We start from the raw sequence: 27,319 nt of genomic DNA, 5'->3' as shown, positions 1-27,319 counted from the left end.
GAGAAGACTGAGTCTCTTGGGTATTGAGTGACTTATGCAAGGTCACCCAGAAGGTCAATGGCAAGCTAGAAATAGAATCTAGGTCTTGTGACTTCCAGGGTGTTTCTCATATTAGATATGTGTTACCTCCTGAAATTAATATGTTAATGAAATTGCCTTATGGTATATAATTGCCATTCATCTTCTAGTCTGGAATTATCTTAGGCAAATCCTTTCATCTTCCTCTGTACCTCCACCAAGCCCCATATACTCTAGTGTCAAAAACGTTTTATTCAGAAAGCAGTTGTAAGCAGCAAAGTGAGTGAGTATGTGTGTGTGTGTGTGTGTGTGTGTGTGTGTGTGTGTGAGAGAGAGAGAGAGAGGGAAAGCGAGAGAGAAAGAGAGAGAGAGAGAGAGAGAGGGAGAGATGGAAAGACTGTTCTACCCAGTGCTCTAATTGGGTTCATTACATCAAGAGACTATTTTAAGGTCTTAGAGAGTTAACAAAAGGCTCAAGCATTGTAAGGTTCACACTAAGTGCAGTATAAAATTCACATTCTTTTAATAGAAGGGCTGCAAGGTCAGCAGACCAGATGTCCATATTCTGATTCTATGGGTAGGAAAATTTCTATCTCTATTGGATTAAAATTGTTTTGCAAATTATGTTTACAAGCATTTCTACATTCTTTATCCATACTACAATTAAGAGAGATTTTCATAAGCACACAAAATCCTGAATTGTCTTCCTCAATCAGAGAAAAAAGGGATAATTTTTAGAATATGTTTTTCTTAAGATTCAAAGCCTTTTGAAAATCCAAAATTCTTGAGTATAATGTGGAGCAATGCCATTTTTGAAAAGATCCCATGCCCTCATTTATACGAGAGAGAGTTCAGGTTATATTCATTTCCTTCCTCGTACAATTAGAATTATTGCTGTGAATTTCTAAAAACAATCTTGTAAAGAATGAAAGAATACAGATCATCACATCATTATTTTTACCTGGAAACTGTTAAATACACACAAGATTAGTGCAAGCTCACGTAGAGGTCACTGTGCTTCAGGGCCCGGATGCAGGGCGGCGTCCCAGCTTTGTATGAAGTCTCCGTTTTTCTCCCGGTGCTCTGAACAGGGTTTTATATTTGTCCCTCTGCACTTCTGCCCCCAGTCTTGTGCTCCGTGGCCTGCAGACGACCCCAGGATCCTGCCTGCTTTCCCAAAGGCTAATGTCTGTGTCCCAGCTCAGACTGTGGTACCATCCTGGAGCCTTCTAAGACTCTCATCTCGTCCATTTTAATGGTGTCTTGATTCAGGTATCAGTGGATGCACCCTTGTTACTCATTTCTCAGTTCAGTCACTGCTGCCGTGTGACATAATTTTCTCATTACGTTTTATGGCATTTAAGTCTTATTAGCTACCCTTAGGTGTGTATCTTTTGCTTTCTGGCTTTTCAAATTTGACTTTTAGTTTCCCCTGTGTATCCTTGTGTATTTTTTATGTGTCCTGAACTGTTTGGTTTTCCAAATTTGCTGTTTTTTTGTCCTAAAACTAGATTTTACATTTTGAAGGGAACAGCTCTTTAAATAAAGTGCTTTGTCAGTTACAGGCTGAATTTAATCTCCTGTACCCAGAAAACTCAAATGACAGCATATTAAACAGGGGAGAGATTTATTTTTCTTTCACTTTACGAGAAGAATCAGTCCAAAGCTAACGTAGCCGTCCGGCAATGTCCTTGGGCAACCAAGCCCCTTGCTTTCTATTATATCTTCCTTAGTGTGGGTCCCTTTTCCTTTTATGGAAAGATAATGCAAATCTCCAGTCATCCTACTCACGTTCCTGGCACACAGAATGGGAAGAAGCAAGGACATCCCAGCTGATTCTGTCAGATGTTAACGTGCCACAGGGGAGTCACCAGGAGCTTCTACTCACATCTTACTGGCCAGGGTGTGTCACGTGGTCAGCTCTGGGTATAGGGAAGCCAGGAAATAGATGTAGGCCTTGAGCTTCACACTTACCAGAATCAGGACTCATTAGGGATGGAGATGGGGAGGATGGATCTTGGTGAGCAAGTAGCCATCTCCACCACAAGTGCCTCCAACATACCAGGCATTCAGAAAATGCTTGTCCCTTGGATTTTTATTATTGTCATGCCAGATACAAAATATGGTTATGCTTTTTGAACAGCTGTATTCTATTATGTGATTGGAGATAGTAGAACATGTAGTAAGAGCAGGTTTCCCGAGTAGGGGAGGACAGTGGAGATCGCAGATGGTGACCTGAGTTTAGACGGCTGGCTTGCTTGGAAGGTGGTTGTGAGATGGTAGTGAGTATCGTCATTGCTGTTTACCTGGAGCTCTCATTCTTGCTAAACCTTGATCTTTTTTCTGTCCTTTTATTTTTCAGGCAGGGTAACCAAGTTGCATATTCATCCAGGAAGAGTGCTACACAGATGAATTTTGCTGGAAGTGAGATTTTAGGAAGTGTGTTGGAGTGGAGATTGTGTGTGTTTTAGAGCCAGGAAGCCCTGAATTTGAGCTCAGCTCTGTCACTGATCTGTGGTGTGACTTTAGGTGTCTTCTTTTAAACCTTTCTGAGAATCAGTTTCTCAGTCTTGGGGATAGTGACGCTTCCTCACAGAATAGTTGTGAAGATTAAATAGCACAAACATTTAGAAGTACTTGACACATAGTAGAAACTCAACAAATGTGAATTCCTTTTTTCCCCCTCATCTGTGGAATGGCTTGTTTTGCTAGTTTCATAAACAGTTTAAAATCTCCCTATGACTATGATTTCAAATTTTGCAGGGGGCCCTATCTTATTAAGGTAGTTACCCAAAAATTTTCTTGTAGCAAATGAATCAAACAAAAAGTAGTTATCCTTGATACAGTGCAGTTAGGGGAAGAAAGACTATGCCTTTCAAATTCTGTTTCCCTCTGCTAACTTTCAGTTTTGAATTTAAAAAAATAATCGAAGTATTATATGCTGGTAAATATCTTTTACAAATCTGGGAGTGTAGATTTAAATATAGTAAGAGAGGTGGTTAGAGGACTTCTTTCACTGTCCTAGGGAGTATCAGGCAGGGACTTCTGGCTTATGTATTTGAAAGAGGTGCAGTTGTGCTTAGTGTTAATACATTGTTTTGATAGACAAAGATGACATCACTGGAGTGTGAGCTATATGATGGTAGGGGCTGTGTCATTTTTGGTTGCCACTGGACTCAAGTGTCCAGCATAGGGGAGGTACAGAGTTGGTATATAATTACTATTTGTTGAATAAACACAATTTTGGAAAAAGCAAAATTGGGTGCTTTTTTTTTTTTATATTGACCTGTCAGTGGCGTTTGCTTCTCTGCATTTGTCTCTCTGTGGCATTCATTTCCTTTTTCCCGGGTTCCAGACCCTGTGGTGAGAAGCTGTGCACTCAGGGCCCACCTCAGTTGGTCCACGCTGCCATTGCATGACCTCTGTCACCCCCAGCTTGCTGCTATGGGCAGTTTGGAGCACTCCCTGCCTGGTGCACACAGCAGTAAAAATAAAAACAGCCGTACTGCACTCAGCACTGATTGTACATTCTCTTTAATCCTCATAAGAACACTGCAAGGTTGGTGGACAACACAGCTTGGAGAAGTTAAATATCTTACCCAGAGCATAGTGCTAATGAGTGACAAGGCAGGACTGAGCTCCAGGTGGGCCCTTAGCATGGGGGGCTGCCTGTCAGAATTGGTGGGCACCCGCATGCTGCAGAGCTGGGCTCCACTGCGCAGCTGCCACGCCCTGGCCTCACCTCTGTGTAGTCTGCTCCTCGGACAAATCCCACCTTTACTACCCGTCCATCTTTTGCCCTCCTGGTAATTTTTCCTTTGTTGTGCACCAAATCTTGCCTCAAAGATACAGTGATTAAGCCACATGTCAAAGTTCCTTAGAGCTCAGTAGGAATCTCTTGGGACTTACTCATTCTGCTTTCAAAAATTTATAGTAGTCATGAACATGAATTGAGTGCTGTCAGTTTGCCAGCATTTTGCCCATTTTACAGGGTGAGGAATCCAAGACTCATCGTTGATAAGCTGGTGGTCTAGGGTCTGATCACAGAGCAGATTCTGGAGTCCACCATCGCCACAAGCACCTGGACTGGAACACATTTCCGTGAGAATGAGGGCCATGCCTCATGTTAGTTTGCAAACCACAATGTCTGGTCCACGTTTGGCAATGAAGGCAGATTAAAAATAGCTGGGCTGATTAACAGTCTAAGACTCTTGCTCGGGGGCGGTCTTAGGGCAGGCTCTCCTGGCCGTGCCCCAGCACCCTAAGCCAAATCCAGAAAATAGAATCTCTTTTAGGCAGAAAAAAAGAAGTAAGACTTTTGGTAATTTCTGATATTAAACCCTCTGAAAGGATAAAGATTTTCTACCCCTGTAGGATATTAAAAATGCTTCCTCTTAAGACAGTTCCAAAAGAGGAATTCAAAAACCATTTTGGCAAGAACAGCATTGTCCTAAATTGCCTATAGCCTCCTAATAGGAAGGACCTGCATATTTGGACATAGACATTCAGTTGGGTTTGTGAAAATATCAGGAATATTATTTTATAGTTTCACAAGTCTAAAATTAGCTTGGGTAGTTCTACCAAGATTTGAAGAAAAATTTTGACATCATTCTAAATGCCAGGGAGGACCTCCAGCTTGAGTTCCAGGAAAGGTTCTTGCTGAAGTGACTTTATATACTACTGCCTCCCCTCCATCTTTTTTATTAAAGATATAAACATGATTTATCTTAAAAATTCAAATAGTAAAGAATATTTAAAGATAGATTTAAACTTACCAGAATCTTAACAACTATATGAGGAAGGACCTCCACAGGGTTAACAATGTTAAAGTTGAAATTTTCAAAGCATCTTATTTTCTTTCTCTATTTGCGCTGAGAAATAAAGACTCCCTCTGCTGGCTGTTTCCGCGCATATACAATTTTTTCTGGCAGGTTGTGCTGAAAAAAGTGAAACACAAAGAACGACCTTTGTTAACATTCAAATAGCTAGGTGCTTTGGGACATATATGCAAACTTATGTTCTGGTTTTTAGTTATCTAATACTTTTGTCCAAGATATCGTGTCGAAGCAGCAGCTTAAAGCAGTGGGAAAGTCAGAGAAGCAGAGTGGAAAGAACAGGATCAGGTGGGAGCCCAGAGATGAGGCTCCCTGGCGGGTTCTGCCAGTGACCCGCTGGAGGTCCCCGGGTCTCAGATCCTCTGAGTCACAGCTTCTTCTCTTGTAAAATGCGAAGATGTCAGTGGACGTTTTCTAAGCGTCCTTCTACTTCAGTGTTTTACGATTCTCACAGAATTGATTCCATTTCTTTTATAGGAATGAACATGTTTCACACTGATATACATGCTTTGCACTGATATAAAATAAATATTTAGAGAAAGGAAGGAAAGGTAAAATGACAGAAATAGATGTAAGTCAGTTTTTCCTAGTGCTGTCGCAGCATGGGAATGTTAGGTCTAGAAAGTGACATTTTGCATGCTATTATAAGTTCATAAAATAATACCCCCCAGATGTCCCAGAAAGACTGAATATAGCATATTTCTTTGATTCTTTGGCATCTTCAATTACAAGAAGTATCATTATTTGATATGCTTCCAATTAAACTATGACATACAACGGTTGGTAAGTTTCATCTAAGTTTCAGAGGAGTTAAATGTGAGATGTGCTTTTAAAAATCAGTGAGATAATGTGGTTCCTAAATGTGCTTCAGTTGATGCCAGGCAGCTCAAGAATCGCGGTAAAAAGTCTGGTGTGTCCTGGGACCTAACAAATATTCTCTTTCCTCCCCTCATGTTTCCCCTTCTCGTTTAAACCTCTTCTTTCCCCCCACCCCTCCCCACCTTGTCCTTTCTCACTGTGTGAAACAGTTATTAACTTTTTCGCTTAGACAGGTCTTATGGTTATTCTGGGAACAAACGACTGCTGAAAAACTGAAATGAGATACTGGAATAACATTGTGTCCAACATAAGCATGACCGGTGGTTTTCTGCTTTAAATATGAATAAGCATTAGCACTTGTGAAGGTTTTTTTTTTTTTTAACTTCAAAGATGAATTAGTCAGCACTGGCATCTTCACAGGAATTACATGAGTTTCAAAAACACTCAGGCTTCAGAGAATGCTCCTTTGATGAAGTCACTGGAAACACTAGGGTGGGATTTGTGATTTGATCCTCTTTATTATTCGTGTTGGATTTAGGTCCTAAAATAACATGAATATATACATATGTATATGTGTGTATCCATGGTCTGGGATATTTTTAGACTTAGTTTTTAATGTTCGCCTTCTTTTATAATGAAATTGGAGCTGTTTCTTTTGCCTTTTTTCCCTACCACTTAACAGAGCATGCTGAAAGGGCTTCCGATTTCTTGCTTTATAAAATTGAAGCCCTGCTTGAGCTAGGGTCCTGCTCTCCTGTAGGGAGAAAGGGAGCTCAAGGAAGGAGCAGTCTGCAGGGCTCTTGGCCTGAGCAGGAGAGCGGGAAGGAGGCAGAACAGAGTAGGGAGAAAGGAGAGTAGAAGGGCTTTGGGGAGACCGAGGCCTCCCTGTGCCTGCAGCCCGGCTCTCTTCTGTTGTTTGGAGGCCTAGACGTGGCATGATTTTGCAGTGTCACTGACCCTGGCTGTCGGGTGTGGTGGCGTGAAGCCCCCCATGCCAGGTGGGGGCATTTCCAGGTGGGGGGCCACACTGGGCCTCTTTGGGGAATGAACCAATACAGCGTAAAACTTCATCCTTGCATTTTCAGTTCATATCTGGAACTCCTGGAAGATCTGTATGGCTCCCCAATAACACAGCTCCTTTAACTCTGAAAAAGTTCATCTCCTTACCCAGGCATGCCCTATAATTCTCCCATTGAGATGTAATGACCTGCAAATGTGTACAAGTTCAGAGTTTTTGCAGAGGTGGTGTGGGGATCATCCAGCTTGTGACCTTGAGAATCGTGGACAGACAGAAAGAGCCTGGAACAGTGGTGACCTGATGGAACCGCCTCACCGAACTCTGAGCTGCCTGCCTCTGGTTTCACATGTGAGGGGGAAAAACCCCTTTCATTTAGTTAACAAGTCATTGTAGCGTGGATTTTTCTGTTACTTGTAGCACAACTTGTTCCTAAATGATTAGGTCACCATGTGGTTATTTATCATTATTCTCTTACCACTTTATAATCTTGTTCTGGAAAAACTGTCATTTTAAAACTTAATTCTCTATTTCCAGTCATTGAAAAAAGACACTTTGTCATTTTTTTTGTGTCTTACAAATGCTCCCCTCTTGTGGTCACCGCCACGCTAGTTTGCGCTGATGGAAACCTGTGCCAGCAGTGCTGGGCGAAGATATTCCTGCCACAGGCCTCCCAGCACCTTGCTGCCTCACCTCTTCCTCCTTACTCAGTCCCTCTGACTCAGAGAAGTGGTCTGCCTACTGTTCCATGCATAGCTTTTGCTTTTTCAGCCCTCAGTATATTTGCCTATGATATTTGTTCCACCCAGATGTTCTTACCTTCTTTTTTTCTAATTCGCACAGCATCCCAAACTTAAAAGGGGCCAGAGAACTCACCTTATCCACCTTCACTCAGTCCACAGCTTCCTTGAACACTTGCCTATGTTTTCTTTTTCATCTCCTGTGTGTCTTTTCTCCCCTAGAAGTTTTCAAACCCTGTAAGGGTTCCAAGATCCTGTTTTGGCACCCTAATATTGTCTCCTATAGGGCCTTTCATGATGGTTTCAGTCATCACTAAAGGAATATCTGTGATTGTCCACTGTGTGCCAGGCACTGTACTGACTGCTGGGGACACAGTGGGAAGCACATACTACATCACCCCTGGTGTCACACAGCATTCTGAGTAGCAGAAGCTGATAAATAGTAATTACATAGTTGCACATATGCATACATGAAACTAAAGGGCATGGATTGAAAACTTCCCCACAGAAAGAATGGTTTATCTGAGGGATGAGAAGTAGAAGTTAGGCGGACAATGTTCTAGGCAGCGGCAGTAGAAGGTGCCAAGGTCCTGTGTCAGGAAGGGGCATATCTGTTTCAAGAAACTGAGAAAAAAATATAGTTGCAGTTAGAAAATAAGGAAAGGACTATAAGGAATAAAGTTGAAAGGGGCCACAGGGATATGAAATGGACCTGTTTATGTCAGTTAATTCCTATGATTCTGATATTGGTGACTGTCTATTTTGAGTTAATATGTAATGACTAATTGAACATGGACTGCTCATGCTCAAATGAAATATGTTGTTGAATATGTCTTTAAATGGAGAAAATTTAAGACTCCCTACTACCTGATTCCTCTAAATTATGTACTATTTTGCTCTTAATAAATGTTTGACAACGAACGAAATAATAAAGGATGGCAAGAAGGAAGCAACAGCTTTTCTTGAGCTGTTAGGATCTTTTGGAACAGTCTTTGTTTTTAAATATAACATTTTGTTAGAGGTTTGTAATAAGTAATAATGAATATATTATTTTCCTTTCCCTTCAAGGGAACACACTGAGTTGCTTAATTCAAAATATCTAAGACTGTCTCCTCTTATCTTAGGACACTGCATTCCTTATTTAGAAGAATGTAAAAATCCAGGGCTACTCTGACCTCTCTATAAAAATATCTCACTGATTTAGGTACATTGCCTATCTATTAAAAATAATGGATAAAAAATCTGAAACATTAAAAGATAGCTTTATAATCCTACTGTACTAGGATATAACCTTTTAAAGAGCTGTAGAAATAAGCTTTACATTGGGACCTAGTTGAAATCAAATTCCTATGGATATTATTCCCTATTTTTCTATTAATTATATATAAACAACATAGATAATTAATAGATATAATAAATGCATTTATTTTTCTGTTGAAAAGTTATGTACTTATCATGGCAAGATCTTGATACTCAAATAATGGTGTTTAAATTATTTTAAATTAAATAATTAATGAGAATTAATATTTAATTAAATGCTAAACGTGTTATTTAAATATAGTTAATCTAAAAGTTAAATTTAAATTTTCCCAAAATAGAAACTTTGACATAGAAGATAACCATGCCCGATGATCATTTTCCTTTTCTTTTGCTCTTTCTTTCTTCTTTAAAAAAAAAAAAATCTCACTTCTTCCTGGGGATTCTTGCATATGTAGTTATGCTTAATCCACACCAATTTTTTAACCTGCTGAATAATTATCCCTTTTTCCTCCTCTCTTCTCTGAAGAACCAAAGGATAAGTGAGAGTAAGCTTTCAAGTAGCTAATTACTTACCAAGAGGTCCAGCTCCCCTTTCTGCAATGCATTGCCAAGTGACAAGATGACAGCCCTGAGTTTGTTTTTTTTTTTTTTTTCCCACATTTTCTAGGGTGAATCCAGTTTGGGAAGGACTAGCTATCCCATTCTATCACCTTCTTGGGTCTAGGGAGGAGAAGGAAGGCTGACTGCTTAGCCCCCACTCAGTGCTTTCCTGGGACTTTTCCACCTAATCTGTTCTGAGAATCAGAATTTCCAGTGATTATAACAGATGAATACTATGTGTGCTTTGGGGACAAGGCAATGCATATTGAATTGATTTTGAAATTCAACTTCTGTTTTTTTCAAAGATGGCCTTGGTCTATGTTTTAAATATTTCGTCTCTTTTAGTCCCTAGGCTTTAGGGACCTCAAACTTCTTTTCTGAAGAGTTAACCATTTCTTGCTCTCTGTATATTTGAACATTGTTGTGTCTACTGCTTTCAAAATGGGTTAATTTTTAACCTCTTGCCTCCACTTTTTACAGAGGGCAGTCTAAGGGAGTTGAGGTATAAAATATATAAACTGCCTTGATAAGACGTCAGCCAAAACAGAGATCCGCTGCACCCACATTCCAGCATATTCTCTGCAGGGGCTACTGTGTCTTTATATTACATTTTCATTACTAGATGCCATATGCTGCCAGAGTGGTTTTGGAAGCTGCAAACTACTCTAAAGGCCAAGGTTACTCCGATTGCCAGGATTATGGTGGCACTTAGGGCTTCCTTAACACAGCCTGTGTGTACACTGATGGTTGTCCTTGGGAGCTCTTTCTGTTCATGCTGGTGGGACGTTATAAACAGATCTTATCAATGCGTGTCTCTTTTGCTAGTCAGGTGTCTGCTCATTGATGAAACAAAGTTCCTGTTCTTCTTTAGGGTTCAGGTAGGTTTTCTTCCTGCTGGTGTACAATTTCAAATGATCTTGTAGATCAATTGATATGAATAATATCCTTCTCAGTCTATTTTTTTACTTTATCCAGCAAGCTGGGAATTTGGGCCACTGACCTGGAAATGTATAATATCCCTTTATTAAATAGCATGATTATATGCTCTTCAAATCTCTTCTTTACCTCTCAGTGTGTAGAGGAAATAGGATCCCACTATTTTGCTCTAATGATTCTTAAGAACAGCCCTGCTGTTTGGTTTTTACATGATCACAAAAGTTTGTTATCTTAGTTTTAATCTGTACTAGTCATATAGCTTTTCTTATGACTTGAATTTTTTTCTTAAATAGGAAGGTTTACTGTAGTAGTATTTTTGGCAAGGGGCGTATTCAACTCTAGTGGAGAGTTAAGGCTTAGATTATCTTTCCCTTTTTCACATATTTCAAGGAGAAATAAATAGAAATAAAAAGAGACTCTTTAATAAAGTCTTCCCATTGGTTATGTAAAGATTTTTTCATAATTACTGAATAGATCGGGGAGATGGCAGGGACTTAACTGCTGTGGAACATCAACTAAAATATAATTTTATCATTCATAGATGAATGTGTAATTGGATAAATGCCAGCATTAAATAGAATTTTTTTTTTCTTAAAGAGGGGTTTCAAATGGAGTTCAAACAAGTGATGTTTTTCTCTTAACAGGTATTATTTATTTAAAAAATGAGTACATGCACCTATTTCAGAAATTTAAATTAGCCTTGTCCTTCTAAATTTATGTGTCTCAATTCTTGGCAATTTATTTTTTTCAAATTTGCAGCAACACCAACTGAAGAAATTAATGGCATTTCCTAATTGGTTAGATATTTTTTTCATTTTCCCTAACTTTTCCTCTTCTCTCTTCTTGCCGTCTTCTTGAATTTGGCTTAGGTTTCAGAATGTCTCCAGATTTTCATTTCTTAATTCCTCTGATAGAATAAGATAGAGTATGAAAAATGAGAGACACACTTCTGTTACCCCAAGTGATAAGAGTTTTCTGTGAGAAAACATGGGGTAGTCAGCAAGTCCAGGGAACCTGTCCAGCGGCCACCAGGTCCTTCCCAATCCCCGCCCCCCCATTTCCTGGCGTGGAATGTGCAGTGGCTCTGAAAACGGCAGCTCATCACTGCTCCACAGGAAGGAGCATCTCCAAGGTTGGATCTTCTTGTCCTCTCAGGACTGGTCATCTTCACATTACTCTTAGCAGGAGTGGCCACCAGTCAGTGTTAACCGACCCAGTCAGTGTTAACCGCAGCAGCACGGATATATAGTGGACAGCATCCCTTGGCATCCCACCAATAGTCTGGCACTGAGACAGATCCTGAACGTATGAACTTGAGAACAGTAGCCAACCTAGAACAATCATGGGAAACACTCAGATTCCAAAGAGATCTTGGGCCCTTAGTGAACCATATGTTTTAATAACAACAACAACGAAAGAGAATTGAATTGAAAGCTCAGACAGTTGCATCTGATTTTGGCAGTGTATTTTCATAGCCTTTTTCATATGACTTTATAGCCTTTTATAGATGCCTCAATGATTTCAAAACTCAGAACTGCCTGCTAAAAGCAATATTGAGTCAATTCTTACGTAGGATTGTCTGTAAGAAAAATTGTATGTTTCTTGCTCGTTGAGAAGAATTTTAATTTCCTGAGTATTAAAATTTAACTAATCACACACTTCATGACAGAAAAGATTTTTAAATTAAAATTTACGAATATGTATTGAATACCTACTATGTGCAAAACATTTTAATAGACTTTGCAGGGATGCAAAGTGGATTTGTTCCAAAGATTTTTATTAAGCCATACACTGGCTTGCGGTAGGTCCCTGGGATATGATGTCAAATGGTGAACAAACAGAAATTTTCCTTAAAGGAGCTTACTAATACAGTTGAGGCAAAAGATATTCAAATAGAAAATCACACAATAAGAGCACCTAAAAGAGACACATTTCCAAGCCATGGGCAGTCAAGGAAGACGTTTTGGAGGAAGTGCCGTGGAAACTGGGGCCAAATGGTAAGTAGCAGATTGCCAAAAAAGCATGTGGTTGGTGGTTGACACAGTGATTTCAAGTAGAGGATAACTCACATGCAACTAGGAAGAACAGACTGTACACATTTGTCATATTTGTTTTATAGGCTGGTTTGCTGGGGAGTGTGCATACTGTGTGTTAGGCTGTATTCCATGGGGCCCCACTTCCTTGAGTCTCTTTCTGTCTCTATCTTTCAGACTTTCTTACCTCTAACCCACCCGTAAATATTGGAATTTTTCAAGGTTCAGTCCTAGGTTCTTTTTTTTCTCATGCTTCTTCCTTTTCTCCCTTGGCAGATGTGTCCATGTCCAGGTGTTTGTTTTGTCAATGATTCTTAAGTCATTTCTGAACTTAGGATCTTACAATCCTGTTGCCACCGTCATGCTTACAGCTTCAGTTTCCTTAGGACGATTCTCCCTGTTTGCTGCTCCTGCCATCCCTGACTTCTCTTAAACCTTAGAACCTGCCAAGTTTCTTCTTGCCCCAGGGACTTTGCATGGCTTCTGTTCCCTTAGCCTGAAATGTTCTTACTCTCTCTTTGCCTAGCTACTGCCCACTCCCCCTTCAGGTCTTGGCTTGAATATCACTTTTTCCTGGGTATCTTTCAGGCCTCTCCTAACCCCCCATTTTATGATTTAGTAGCATACTGCTATTTTATGCCGTACTTTGTAATTATTGTTTTTTAATACTGCTTTCCCCACTAGACTTTAGCTCTCTGAGGGCAACAACCATCTCTGTCGACAACAGCCTTATATTAAAACACTTAGAAAATGTCGTGCACTTTGCATGGGGTCTTAATAAGCACAATGAGTTGCTTGAGTTAGAACAACAAAGAGCCATTGAAGAATTTTAGTAGAACAACAACCTGATCTGACCTGCTATTAGAAAGTTTGTTCTGCTAGCAGTATGGAGAATGAACTGGGAAAGGTCCACGGCTAGAACAAAGCAGATAGGTAGGTGGGTATTACCATTAGAAGCTTACAGCCTCATGGCACACATGTGGTAAGAACACAAAGAATTCAGATGTTTCTTGATTCAGGGACTCAGGACTCTTTTCATCTCTTGGCATGGTTCACTCCATGTGTGCCCCATTTTCCCACAGTCTTTCTGTTTGTGAACAGTAACAGCTTCACCCTACATCTGTCCAGAAGAAAAGAAGTCTCACTTTATGGTTATGTGAATAGATGTTCAGTGGCCTCTGAGTGGCTCTGATTAGGTCATGTGCCATGTCTGATAATAATCGCTCCTGCTTGAGGGATTCTGGGTGCTGATTGATCAGTCTGAAGAACATCTTCTTTGTGGAGCTGAGGCAGTCATGCACTAGTAAACTGGCTGTAAAAAAAAAATTTTAAAGGCCTTTTTTTGTAGCATTTGTCAACTTCTTTGGTATATGTACTCCCACCATGGCTGATTTCAAGATGCCTGGCTTGCAAAGTTCCTGAATGTTTAACCATCAGCTCTGAACAGGCCAGTTCCAGCAGCTCCACACAGCATGGAAGAGCTGAAGGTAGAGCTGCTGGAATCACAAAGACTGATAGTGAGGGAGGGAGTGGTTCTCTGAAAGACAACCAGGATGCTGTTAGAAGAGGAGTAGCTTCCTGGTAGCAGGAAGTCTGCACTGTACTGCATAAGTCTGCACTGTACTGCATAACATCTACTTCAGTGTCAAATTCTTACTTAAGAATTTTTTTTTAAGTTCTTATATCATTTCCTTGAATAACATTTTAAGCAGCATATAATATTCCACTTTGTGAAAGTACTGTAGTTTGCTATTCTTTTGGTGTTGAATATTTAGATTGATAGAATGATACATGATACTTTGCTGGACGTGTCTGTACCTAAAGCTATTTTCCACATTTAGGACAGATTTGTTGAGATAGTTTGTCTAAGTGAAATGACTGAGTCAAAGGAATAGACCTTTCGATGCTTTTGATTAATACTTTCCAGTAAGTGTACAAAATGGTTCACTTATATCATTTCTGTTATTGTAAGAGAGCAACTATTGTATTCCACTGTCATTACATGTAATTAGAAAAATAATCAATAGGAAGGAATTGATACATCATTTTAATTTTTATTGTTTGAATTACTAAAAATATCTCAATGTCTATATTTTGATAACAGTTGCATTTTTCATACTGAATTTTCTTATGATTTCTCACTTTTGTGTGTGTATGTTGATCTTACTGTACTATTTTCATAGATAATTAGCTTACTATAATTAATCTGTTTAATGTATGACATAGCATAGTTCATAGTGGAAATTCTAGCACATAGCACAACTTGGTAAATGTTGAGGGGAGTGTTGTGTAATAGGTAAGTACAAATTCATGGTGAGGTGACCCAGTAAAAGTTTATTTCTTGCTCATGTCAAAGTTTCATATGGGCGTTCCTAGTTGGGCACCTTCCTTGTGGTCATCCAGAGACAGAGGCTCCTTCTGTCTTGTGGTTTTCCTCTCCTCTAGGTCCTTGTCCTTACTTCCATTCAGTGGGAGGTGATGTAAAGAGAATGGATGACAGTATATGGGAGATTTTTATGGACTGAGCCTGGAAGTGCAACACTGCATGTGCCTACATCCCATTGACTAAAACTCAATCCCATAGATACAACTAATTGCAAGGGAGGAAAGAAAGAGGATTTGGTGAACATCTAGCCAGTCTTTGCCAACATTTCTATAACCTGAAATAGAGTAATTTTCATATTCTATTTACTGCTGTTACTACTTGTATGTCTGAGAATAAATTACCTATGTTACTTGGATTATTTACAGATTTAAATAGGGAATGCAAAGTTTAAAATATTGATAAGAGATACGTAGCTTTTTACTAAAAGGGAAATGACACTGACGGGTCATTGAATGGCCTCAAGTTTAGACACTGAAGAGGAGTGGAAGTTGTTGGACAAAGTGACTTTGACACATGTTAACAAGTCCTGGATGGGCACCATTCACTCAATGTGTAAGAAACTTAGATATACAAGAAACTGTGTAAGGAATTCATATAATTAGCTCAACCAATAAGTTTGATGACTTACTAGAATGATATTTTTAATAGACTATTTTAGCTCATTTTCTTATTTCTACCTACACAGGTAATTAAAGTATACAGTGAAGATGAAACCAGCAGGGCTTTAGAGGTACCCAGTGACATAACTGCCCGAGATGTTTGCCAGCTGTTGATCCTGAAGAATCATTACATTGATGACCACAGCTGGACCCTTTTTGAGCACCTGCCTCACATAGGTCTAGGTAAGGATATAAAATCATAGCATAGTACTGCTTCTCTGTCCCTGATAGTTTTGATCATATGGCAAAGATTTCCTTTACTTGTAGAAAAACAAACAGAGCACAATGATGAATAGTCCTTTTTTTTATTCTTTATTTTTGGTGTTGGTGATTGAGAGAAAAATAAAGTAGCACAAAATGGAAATGAGGATAGAAGTATTATAAATTTACACCTCTCATCATTTATGACCTATGGAAATTTGGGAGCTAAACCATAGGGTCTAAAGTTTCATAATAATCTTTCATAATAATCTTTGGTAGCACATAATAATCTTTAGTAATACTAATTCATATTAATCTTTCAGAATAATCTTTAGTAGCACAATGAACATTTATTGAGAGGTTAATAAAATAAGCTCTTATTTGAACTACTTTTTGTGTTGATTGTAGTGCAGACATGGGAAATATCCTCAGTGGTGGTTCTCCTTATGAGAGTGTACACCCCCAATTTTTCTTGAAGAAATAAGTAATTTCACATTTTTAAAGTCATAAACATAAAAAGCAATCTTATTTTTTGCCAACTGGAAATGCATCTTTGTACTGTGAACTGTAGAGGTTTTTTTCCTCAAATCTTTTAATAGGTTATAAAGAATTTTTATTCTTCTGTTTGAGTGAGACAGAGTTTGGCATTGGTTTTGTCTCCCCTTTCTTACTTTTTGCAGATACTACTGTTCCCAGTAAGTAGATGAGAAAGGAAGGAGTTTGTTGTGGCAACTCCATTCTGTTCTTTGGATTCTGTATTAGCTTCTCTTGGCTGCTATAACAAATTATCACGGACTTGATGACTTGAAACAATCTAAGTTTATTTTCTCACAGTTCTGGAGGCCAGAAGTCTGAATTCAGTGACACTGGGTTAAAATCAAGGCGTCTGCAGGGAAGCACTCCCTCTGGAGGCTCTCGGAGAGAATCCATTCCTTGCCTCTTGTAGCGTCTTGTGGCTGCAGGCAGTCCTTGGCTTACGGCTGCCTCTCTCTCCTCTTTTCCTCCATGTCTGTGCTGTTCTCTTCTGTCTGTGTGTGGTCTCCCTCTACCTGTCTAAGAAGAGTAGCATTTAGGGTTTACCCCGAATAATTCAGGATGATCTCCTCCTTTCAAGATCCTTAAATCAATCATATCCGCAAAGTTTTGTTTTGTTGTTTTTACCATGTGAGGCAACAGTCACAGGTTCCAGGAATTAAGATGTGGACATCTTTCGGGAGTTATTATTTATCCTGCCACCAACTCCTTTGCTTTCTGTGTCAAACAACTGTTAGTAATAAATCATCAAAGTTACTTTAAATGATTGATCAGTGACAGTGCAATTTGTTCCTTCAATTTGCTTAAATAATTGAGAATTTTATACCTAGTCATGAGAGACATTCACTTTCTTGCATAGCTAGCTACCAATATATAACATTTTTCCTTTGTTTGGTACATAGAGAGTTTACACCCCAGAGCAGTGTGCCAAAGTAAGGTTCAGTTACGATGAGAAGTTTGCCTTTGTCTTATGAAATGGAATAAAGACGATGTTGGCAGAAAAGGTATTTCTTTGGAGGATCCTTTTTTGAATGATTCTGGAAAGTGGTTCGTTTAAAGGTCCTTGCATTCTCTGAACCATTCAGAAAGTGTTTGTAGCACTTCCAGTTTGAAGACTGCTGTCATGGGATATGTCAGAACCTCAGGGAGAGAACAAAGTGAAGCCTGTGGAAAAGAAGCCTGGATAGTTCGACAGTCTTCACAAGAATTCAGGACCCCAACCCATCCCCCACCCCCTTGTTTGATAGTTGATGAGCTACAACATGTCAGCTGATCTCGACAGCTGAGATATACCTGCCAAGAAAACCTGAATTCTGAAGGTACGCTACACTGGTCCATGCGACTGGCTGTCTCACCTTCGTAGGGCAGAAAAACTTCAACATATATTTCCTTCATTGCCATTTGTGACTAATTTAAGTTCTATTCATGATCATTAATCTCTTAGAAGTGTGGTGTTAACTCTCAATAGATATCTGCCATAATTCCAAACTATTGTGTTCGCATATGCTTCTAGAAATACAGCTTTTAATTAGCATAATGTATAATTACAGTATTTTATACTCTTAAATTTTTCTTTTGGAGAGGCTTTAAAAATCATTAAACATTTTTGGAGTTATAGTAACTACGATTTATCCCTAACAAATGGCTTGAAGTTCAGTAATAAAATCTACTCCGTAAATCAAGCAGCAGTTTTCATGGAGACTACCACAATTTATAGTAAGGAATAAAAAGACTTGTGCAAGTCTTTTAATGTGGAGGCTTAAAATGGAACATTGAGAATTAATTTGAGCTACATACTGAGTTTAAACTTTTAGCCATTGAATGGAAATATATTTCTCCATTATTGTATTTTCTGGAAACTGCTGAAATAAAATCAAAGATGTGAGAATATTGTACCATGGCTTCATTAACCATGCATTAGACCAAAGCTTATGAGAAAGAAATTTAGTTCCAGAGCTTTTTCTATGTGGTGTTTTTGGTTTTTTTTTGGCTTTTGGTTTTTACTCAGATAATATCTTTAAACAGTAAAAAAAAAATGCAGACATTAATATTACCAAAATACTAGTGTGTATTAGATTTACCACCTTCTATTTCTTTTTTTTTTAATCTGCTACTTCATTTCTGTAAGGATGCACTGAAATGTTACATGATAATAATTGATGGATATCCATCTAAACTCTTGAGGAACAGTTTTTTTTTCTTTTTCTTTCTTTCACCTCTTTATCTAACAATATAACAAGAAAATAACCACTATTAAAGCACTGTGATCTTCCTCAGTATCAAATATAAAACGGATGTGTTTTTGAATTTTATTTGTGAGTTAATGTATCTTATAAATACTCCTCCAATATCTATTCAACCTAATAGTGATATTAGGTAACTTTTTTTGCCATTTGCATATTAACATGAATGAAAAGAACTAAAGTGGGGGTGTTTCTGCCCCTTAAGTATGATGTACAGCAGCAGATCCTTTTGTCAATAGAAGGAAGCATCACCACATTCACCTGTAATCTTCAAGTGCTATTGACATAAAGAGCCAAAGGACAAACTATTTGCCAAAGCTTTGGTGACCAGCTAGTAAGCACTGTATATTGTTCAGGAGACATTCTTGACCTCTCTTTGATCAAAATAATGAGTTTTCAATGAATAAAATTCTAAAAGTGAAGAGGTGGTCTATTACTTAAAAAATATTTTTAATACAAAAATAATTCAGCTCATTGTAGATAACTTAGAAATAAAGGTGTAAGAAGTAAACAGTGTTATCCATAATTTCACAACACTAAGATAACTATTTTTAGTTTCTTTACTTTAACATAATCTCTATCCTGTGTATTCACTTTTGTAGGTTACCTTCTTTTGTATGTGTGTGCTCTTAAAAAAAATCCTGAGTATTTTTCGTTGTTTTTTTTCTTTTCTTTTCACTTTACAGATTCCTCCCAAACTAGGAACTCTCTCTGCCTCTCCCTATTCCTTTCCTCAGTTTAGCAAATATTTATTGACTGTTTTGCACCAAACATTTTGTGTGTGTGTGTGGCTCGGGGTGTGCAGTATGAACACAATAGACAAAAACACTGCCCTCGTGAGTTTGCATTTTAGTGGGAGGAAAAAGACGAGAGATACATGACTGAAATGTGTCATACTCCCTTAGGTGATGATTAGCAGCAGGGAGAAAAGGAGGGCAGGAAAGAGGGATGGGAAGTGTGGGGCATGAGTGGAAGGTGCGCTTTAAGTAGGGAGGGAGGGAGTCCCTGGAGGCATGATGCCCAAGTAGAGCCCTGGAGCAGACAGGAGCAGCTCTTGCACTGCAGTGGACGAAGATCGTTCTAGACAGAGGAAACATCAACTGGAAAGGCCCAGGTGTGGCAGCATGCTTGGTGTTCTGGAAGCAACCACGAGGCCAGCACTTCGAGAGTGGAGTCATAAGTGGAAAGTGATGGGGGACAACTGCGTGGAGCCACCGCAGAGCCAGCTCGTGCAGGGCCTCCCAGGCTGTGGAGGGGTCTTGTCTTTTACACTGAGTGAGGGGAAATGTAACCGGAGGTCTTTGCGTCGGAGAGCAGTGTGATCTGATCTGACTTAAAGGCTACTACTAAGAAGACTCAAATACAAATTTTGACCATTTGGAGGCTAAGCAACGATGTTTTGCTTTTACATCAAACTACCTGTGACTTCCTGGCTTTATCCCTGCCCATCTCTCATCCCTGCTAACTGTGCATGCCCTGTTGTAGTGTCTTCACGCCCTGGTCTGCACACTTACGGGGCTGAGTCTTGGTGGGATCCTGAAGCCTTGTAGGCAACAACATTTGACTTAGGGGAGAGATGAGAGTTGGGGGTTTTCTGCACTGTAGTTCACTTCAGTATCCCAGATAAGCTTAGGAAAGTTTCAGAGACATTCTATGTTTTTAACAGATGGCTACTCTTGTTGCTTTTGATCCATTAAAGCACAACACAAATTACTAAACTCAGAAGGAAGAGCACATGACATACAAAATATGATAGGGTTATGGAGTCTAAAGTCTGTTTTCAGAGTGACACTTTCTGTGGCAAAGAAAACTTGAATCTTTGGTATTTTTAATATGAATGCATACGTGTGATAGCTGCTAACGTGCATCTTATACGTGCAGGGTACCTCGTGAGAGGTTTCACGTTCATCTAGATAGATGCTCTCACAGCAGTCCTGAAGGCATGTTTTTTAATCTCCATTTTACATATAAGAATACAGAGAATTGGTGCTAAAATTCCTGGTCCAGAGTCAAACCTAGTACATATCTAGGTCTTGTCAGATTCTCAAGTATATGCATTTTCTGTGGAAGCAAGTTTGTTTTTTCCTCACCCCAGTAGGTCAGGCAGCTGTTTTCAGGATCATGTGGTTGGTTTGTCTGTCTCACTCTCCGTCTCTCTCTCTCTTGCATGCTATAAACATAAATTTAAATTTCGAACCCTCAAGAACACTTTCGGATAAACCTTCCTTACCGAGGTAGTACTGAAATTATTGGGATCAAACTGATCCAACCTGGTCCACTTTGTAACAGAGGAAGTGCTTTGTAAATGACTTATTCTTGAATTTATATGCAATGTGAATGGCAATATGACATTTAGAACTTTGAGTACAGTATCACTATTTCATATCCTCTGTCCATAATTATTAATATATGCTGCTGAGAATTTTCGTAGGTGGAGTAAATCATCGAAGGCAGCTATACATCCTGGTTTTGTTATGAATCGGTTATGTGCCTGATTTTGGGTCGTGTTATGATGAGCTTCAGTTGTACACACGGTTTTATAGACACGGGGTTTAAAGTATCAGCATGTCAGTAAATCCCCTTCTCTCATGATACAGCAAGCCGTTTTGTAACAGGTGTGTTTCACTTCACAGCCACTGGATGTCACTGTAGCTCCCCAGATGCAGTCCTCCGCTTTTATAATCATTGTTAAGAGGATGGCTGGGGGAAAAACTTCAGTTTTAAGTCTTCTGGAACTTAGTGGGATCCATGTTTGCCTTGCTCCCATTTTGATTCCTCATTGAAGCCACCGTATGAAGCAGTGGCAATTAATACGATACCTCAAGCGCATACCTAGCGACTCCTCGGGAAGTGGAATTAATTGTATTTTAGTGTCATTGCTAGGGACAGCTAAGATTTCCATTGTGAATATCATTGTGGAGTGGCTTTAATAGGCAAAATGAATGACTGGAGGCTTTTAATGAAACCATTTTTATGTGTGCAGCTAAGCCCACGTGGTCTCCTTAAGACTGATGCAATGCACAGCGGTGGGGAAACGCTTCACAGCCGCCTGCCTTGAAGCTGCTCCTTCACTTTTTTCCTTTTTTCCTGAAGAAGCACAAGTGTTTTTCCCTGCTGTCTGGACCTGATACTGATATGTGGTTGTACTTTCTGTGCTGTTTGGAACCTCCCAGCCATCGGAGTTGTGACCACCCTCGTAACCAGCAGAAATAATTGTGAAGCCCTTAGGATACGTGTGCTTCCTTCTTGTACTGAGAATTATGTAGCCCTGACCTGAGCTTTGATGTGACATGTGTTCTGGGAGCACATTAAGGCTGGAGACAGAAAATGTGAAACCAGCAAAGAGTGCTCATAACTAAATCTGCGTCCTGCTCCAGCTGATTTTTCCTTCTCTGTATTCTCATAGCCTGAGTTCAGGTCTCATAATCTCTCTCTTTGGGACTTCCATTAGCCTTACAGTTGGTCCTTCCTCTTAATTCCGGTCATAGCAAAGTTATCCATCTGAGCGCAGCCCTGGTTCACCTTGCGTTAGGGCCCAAGGTCCTTTGAAGGGCTTGTAGAACCTCTGACCTGACTACCCTTCCTGTTTCCAGCCTTGTGTCTCGCCCCTCCCTCCTCTAAGTTGATGCATTAGAGGACTGCCTATAGCACATTTCTACTCTGGTTACCTTGCTCATGCTGTTGAGACTCTCAGGAAGTCCTTTCATCCATCTTTACCTGGCTAACTGCTATGCATTTTCCAAGGCTTACTTGGAATGTTAGTTAGAAATGGCAATAAAGTATAACTGTGTAATAACTGCTAGCACCTTCCTAAAAATACCTATAAAAATAAAGTAAGATGAAAACCCTCAGCTGTCCAAGCTGACTGACAGCTAACCCAGTGCCCCAGTCTGGAGATAGAGGAGAGCAGGTGGAGGCATCCCACGCTCAGCTTTATGAAGCAGTCAGCCTTTTCATTTGAGAGCAGGTAGGGAGACACATCTGCCTCTTCCATATGCCTGGGCGCAGACTCTTGCTGCTCAGAAGCTAGATGTTCCTTGAGACAATCGGCATACTTGCTGGCAACACCTCTTCTCATACATCCATTAGGAAGTTGCAGTGCCCTCCTCCCCCCACAAACAGTGGTACAGGAAGCACTAGGAGTGATAGAGATGAATTGTGTCCTGGGAGGCGATGCTCCCACAATACACACTGTAGGTGGGTGGGGGAAACAAGCAAATTTGGATAAAAAATACATTTAAGGCTGTCCAAGCAGGATTATGTACAGTATCAATTAATGAGAAAAGTAAAACCTAATGCTGTCATAATAGGAGAATGTTATAAATTATAGTACATTCACGAGATGTTAAGTTATACAACTTTCGATCATAGTTTTGGAGGTTTTCCTTTGAAGACTGATGTGGACAAATACAAGGTTGTAATGATGATTGAATAAAAGTATATATTTTTCACAACATATAGGAAACATTGTTCGTATGGTTATATGTATACAGTTTCCTAAATGTGAAAAATACACACACATAAACTCATATAGGCCCAAAGGAAAAGACCAGAAGGGAATATACTGAAATGTTAAGTGCTTATTCCTGATTGGCAGGTTTAAAGATGGATTGTGATTGTCAGCTGTTTGTGTTTCTCAGATTTTCTGTAATGGAAATGTATTATTTTAGTAATTAGAAAAGAAAGGGATAAACAAAATTTTAAAAACTTTTAAAGAGATTTTTAAAGACTTAGCTCAAATTCCTGAGGCCCCAAGGTAGATCCAGTGCCCATCTTCTGCGCTGCTGTAACATTTCCTGCAACTGTCTTATTAGTGATCATGTTATCAAAGCTAGTCCCTAGTTCCATGAGAGAAGGAACACTCTGTATACATACATCTTTGTAACCTAGGGTCTAGGACAAATAAATGGTTTTCGAACTAAGCTGTACTAAACTGTAAGTATTTATATCTAGCTGTTCAAAGGATGGATTACAAAGTACATAGAAGGAGGAGACTTGGAAAGGAAGCCAAAGAAATCACATATTATGCCCAGATGGAAATTTACTCCGAGTCCTTCAAGGATGTATTGGATAACTTAGAATTTGTAGAAGCTATTTCTAAGCTCTTCAAGTATTTACCATCAACTTAAGATAATATATATGCAGACATTTTGTGGAAAAATAAAGCTTTCTATGAATACAGGTTGTGATCATTGAGTCTGAATTAATATAAGGACTGTGTTGATTTGGGGAAGAATGACCCGCTAGGCCTTTATACCCATCAAGTTTAAGACACGATTTCCCTATTATTGCCCTTGGGGAGCTGAATCTAGTGGCGGCAATTTTCTGGAGGATCTTAATGGTATTAAGCAGTTCTCTTAGGTTAGGGATCCTTTTAGAAATTGAGCCTGGCTTTATTCTTTGCTTCCCTAGTTTTTGTTTTGCTTGGTCAGAGGCTGTTCATTTTTTCTGAAAATAAGATTGACAAAATGTATGTAGTTTCCACCCAGCACAGAGAAGTACAAGGACCATTTGTCTCCTGGAGTTTCCTGTAACAAAGGTATACAAAGAATTGTTTTCTGGGTGAATTAGAGCTAAAAGCCACTTTTGTTTCTTCTCTTATCAAGTGATGAGAAGAGTAGGGACTCCGGTTTCTATTTGAGCCCCACACTGTACTTTCAGTAGATTCAGCGAAGAAATCCAGGCAGAAGGTCACAGGTGAACACTTTCCATTCTGGGAGGATTGAGGTTTTTAAAAAGACTTTGAAGTTAAAGCAACAGTTTCAGAAGAAACTTCTTTCTTCTCTTCTCCTCTTTTTTAAAGGAAAAGTTTTTCAAAATTAAATAGGAAACAGAATTATGTGTGGTTATCACAATTTGGTAATATTTTATTCTATAACCTAAAGACTTCACTGATCTATAAGAAACAAAAGTAAAACATAGAGTGATATGAAGCTTTTGTTTTTAAGAAAGCTTTTTTTCACTCTTTTTGAAGGGTTTTTCCTTTTTTCCTCCTTTTTGGTTGCAATTTTGAATTTAAAATGGCTTCTCTCCTATTTTTCTACCTACATAAGAGTGCTATTTGATTATTGTAATAATTCACTTTCCAATGTCTGAAAAATACTTTACTTTAGAAAGTTTTTTTTAAAATAAAGACTTGTATCTGTGAAGTTTTACTCATGTGTCTTATTATAGTATTTTAGATGAATTTATGAAGTAAAAGTAAGGTTTTTTAAAAAAAGCTTGTGGAATTTATGCAACCGTTACCTGGGGTCATTTCTCAAATGGTAACTCCAAAACTATCTGAGTTCACTCTGAGTGGCAGCTTTTGTTTTTGAACATTGCAGCAAAGAGCATCTAATTATGGAATTAATCATTTCTTTTGATATTTAGAAAGTATATTATAAGTTACTTAGTAGGATTACTCGGTTAAAACCTGCTTGGTTTTAGGATGGGACTGTAGAGGAAGAGTCAAGAGAAAGTTTATTGGAAGCCGCTAGACAAGCATTTTGTTTTGTTCTGTTTTTCCTTTCTCAGGTTTTGGTGACGATGTCTTACCTTGTGCTTAGGCCTTGGCAAAACAAGGCTGGTCTTCAGCCACTTTCCACCCCTCCTTGAACATTTTTCTTTGCCTTTCAAAGTCACGCATCTAGGCATCTTGTATCTTCATGTTGAACTGTGTTCCTATTAAGATCTGTGTTTAGTTTGATATCTGTGTTTTTTAAAAAACCACACATTTTCTGTATGTGATTAGCTGATAATCAGTTAGGCCCCTTTGGTTAGGTTCTTTGGATTATAGTAGCATTAATTCTTTAACATACTGAGACTTGTTTGGGGGATGGTATTTGCGACGGCACATCTCAGTGGGGATGGTGATGTATGCCTGTAGAAAGATTATTTAATATAATTTTTAAACGCCAGATTCTATAAGTAAGTTGTACCAGTTATAAGAGGTTAAAAACCTATAGCTGCATTTGATCCTCTGGACTTGGTTGCTTTTTATATGTTTTCTGAATTTTCAATAGACTAGTACCAGAAATCTTTGAAGGCATGTAAAGTGTGTCTTTCACTTTCTCGCGTACTCTAGTTTTTGCCAGCTTTATTTGAAGACATTTTTCTGCTTAAGATTACCAGACTATTTTTCTGATGCTAGTAATTGCATTCTTTAAATATTAGGTTTTATGAACTATAAAAATTTTCTGCAAATACTGTATCCCTTAATTTTCCATTCTAGATTGGTATGCTGGGCTTTATTTGTGTGTAGTCAACAAAACCCAACTGAACTGCTGCTTTTTTGGTGACTACACATTTTACACTAGGTATTTTGTGACACATTTGTCATAGCTGTTCAAATGTGGCTTTTTCCATTTTTCTGTCTTCTTTTTTGATGTAATCCAAATTCAGTATACTTAATGTTACTTTCATGTGAGGTTACGGCTGATAAGAATTTGAAATACTGCCCATTAAATTCTTTCCTCTTATATGTAAAATGTGGTTGGTTGTTTTCAGTTAATTAGCAAATAGTTATCAAACACATTTCAAACTAAAAGAATTTGAGGCAGTCGAATCTTGAGAATTCCAGGAATGTGAGAGAGGAGCCAGTATAGAACGAAGGCATAAGATCTAAGTAGACCCAGCAGAGGCGGCAGGGGGAACTGCCGTGAAGGCAGAGGTGAAGGCAGAGGCCATGCCTTGCAGAGGAAGGAGCGGAGACGTGGGGTCAGACATGTGGTTGCCAATCAAATCCTGAGACATTTGCTGTTCTGGACTTGAGATTCATTCTATGTAAAATGGAGATAGAGTGTGCTCATTAGACTATCCTCTTGGTTTCCTAAGGCTGCTCTAACAAATCACTGGTGGCTTAAAAAAATAGAAATGTAATCTTTAACAGTTCTGGAGGTGAGAAGTCCAAAGTTAATTTGACTGGGCAGAAATCACGGTGTTGGCAGGGCCACGCTCCTTCCAGGGGCCTTATGGGGAGTCCATTCCTTGACTCTTCCAGCTTCTGGTGGCTGCCACCATTCCTTGGCTTGCGGTCACATCATTTGAGTGTCTGCCTCTGTGGTCACATTGCCCCTTCCTCTTCTATCTCTGTCAGATCTCCTGTCTCTCTCCTAAAAGGATACTTGTGTTTGGATTTAGGGCCCACCAATGTAATCCTGGGCAATCTCCTTATCTCAATACCTTTAAGTTAATGACATCTGCAAAGGCTTTGCTCATGTTATTCCTCTGTTCAGAATGACTTGTCATCTAACTCAGAGGAAAAGCCAGATCCTTATTCTGAACTGCAGGGCTTTATCCAGGTGCCCCAGCTCATCACCTTCACTTCCGTAACTTCCCGTCCTGGTACTCTCCTCCCCTTTGCTCACTCAGCTTCAGCCACGTTGGCCCCCGTGCCCTTCTTCAGACATACCAGACTTGCTCTTGCCTCAAGGGCTCTCTTGTTCTTCCTCTAGTTATCTGCCTATCTCATGCCTTCTTCTCCTTCGGGTTTTTGTTCAAACATTACAATCTCAACAAGGCCTTCCCTGGCAAGCTATAGAAAATGGATTCCTTTACCCTGTGCCCCCCTCTCCCCCTTTTCCCTGCTCCATTTTTCCCTGTAATGTTTAGTGCCACCTTTTAAGATGTGCATTTTATTTATTGTCCATGTCTTCCCATTAGAAAGGAAGCTACATGAGGCAATGGTTTCTGATTGTCTGTTACTAAATTCCAAGCCCCAAGATGAATGTCTGACATATAGTAGGCCTTCGATAAATGTTTGTTGAGCAAATAGGTGAACGAATAAGTTACAACTGCTGGACAATATGGATTTATCTTATAACAAGTAGGAAGTGAACAAGTGTTTGAGCAGGGGTCACAGTGATACAAATGTTTTAAGAGGTTTCCTGTGGTATCAGTGTCCAGATTGGATGGGAAGAATGAGAACACAGAGGTTTGGAGATTAGTTAAGAAAAAGCAACGGTCCAGATTGGAATGGTGATAGCAGGAATGAGTCAGGGGCTGTTGGTTGTGTGAGAGACGCTCGGAGGAAGCGTCTTAAATACCTGGGGTAAGAGCA

The 27,319-nt window shown here is 39.3% G+C and overlaps 1 protein-coding gene across 4 annotated transcripts in view; it reads left to right on the top strand.

Moving 5' to 3' along the window:
* GRB14 (growth factor receptor bound protein 14) overlaps positions 1-27,319 on the top strand; it is a 104,872-nt gene that overhangs the window by 51,161 nt on the left and 26,392 nt on the right. For all 4 annotated transcript variants that reach the window (XM_074363798.1, XM_074363799.1, XM_010971391.3 and 1 more), the window contains one exon: positions 15,328-15,484. In XM_074363798.1, coding sequence (XP_074219899.1) covers positions 15,328-15,484 — 157 coding nt within the window. The remainder of the gene's footprint in view (positions 1-15,327; positions 15,485-27,319) is intronic.

Source organism: Camelus bactrianus, chromosome 5 (assembly GCF_048773025.1).
Source record: "Camelus bactrianus isolate YW-2024 breed Bactrian camel chromosome 5, ASM4877302v1, whole genome shotgun sequence".
NCBI lineage: Eukaryota > Metazoa > Chordata > Mammalia > Artiodactyla > Camelidae > Camelus > Camelus bactrianus.
Note: the sequence above shows the minus strand (reverse complement) of the source record. Positions and strands in the feature narration are given on the sequence as shown.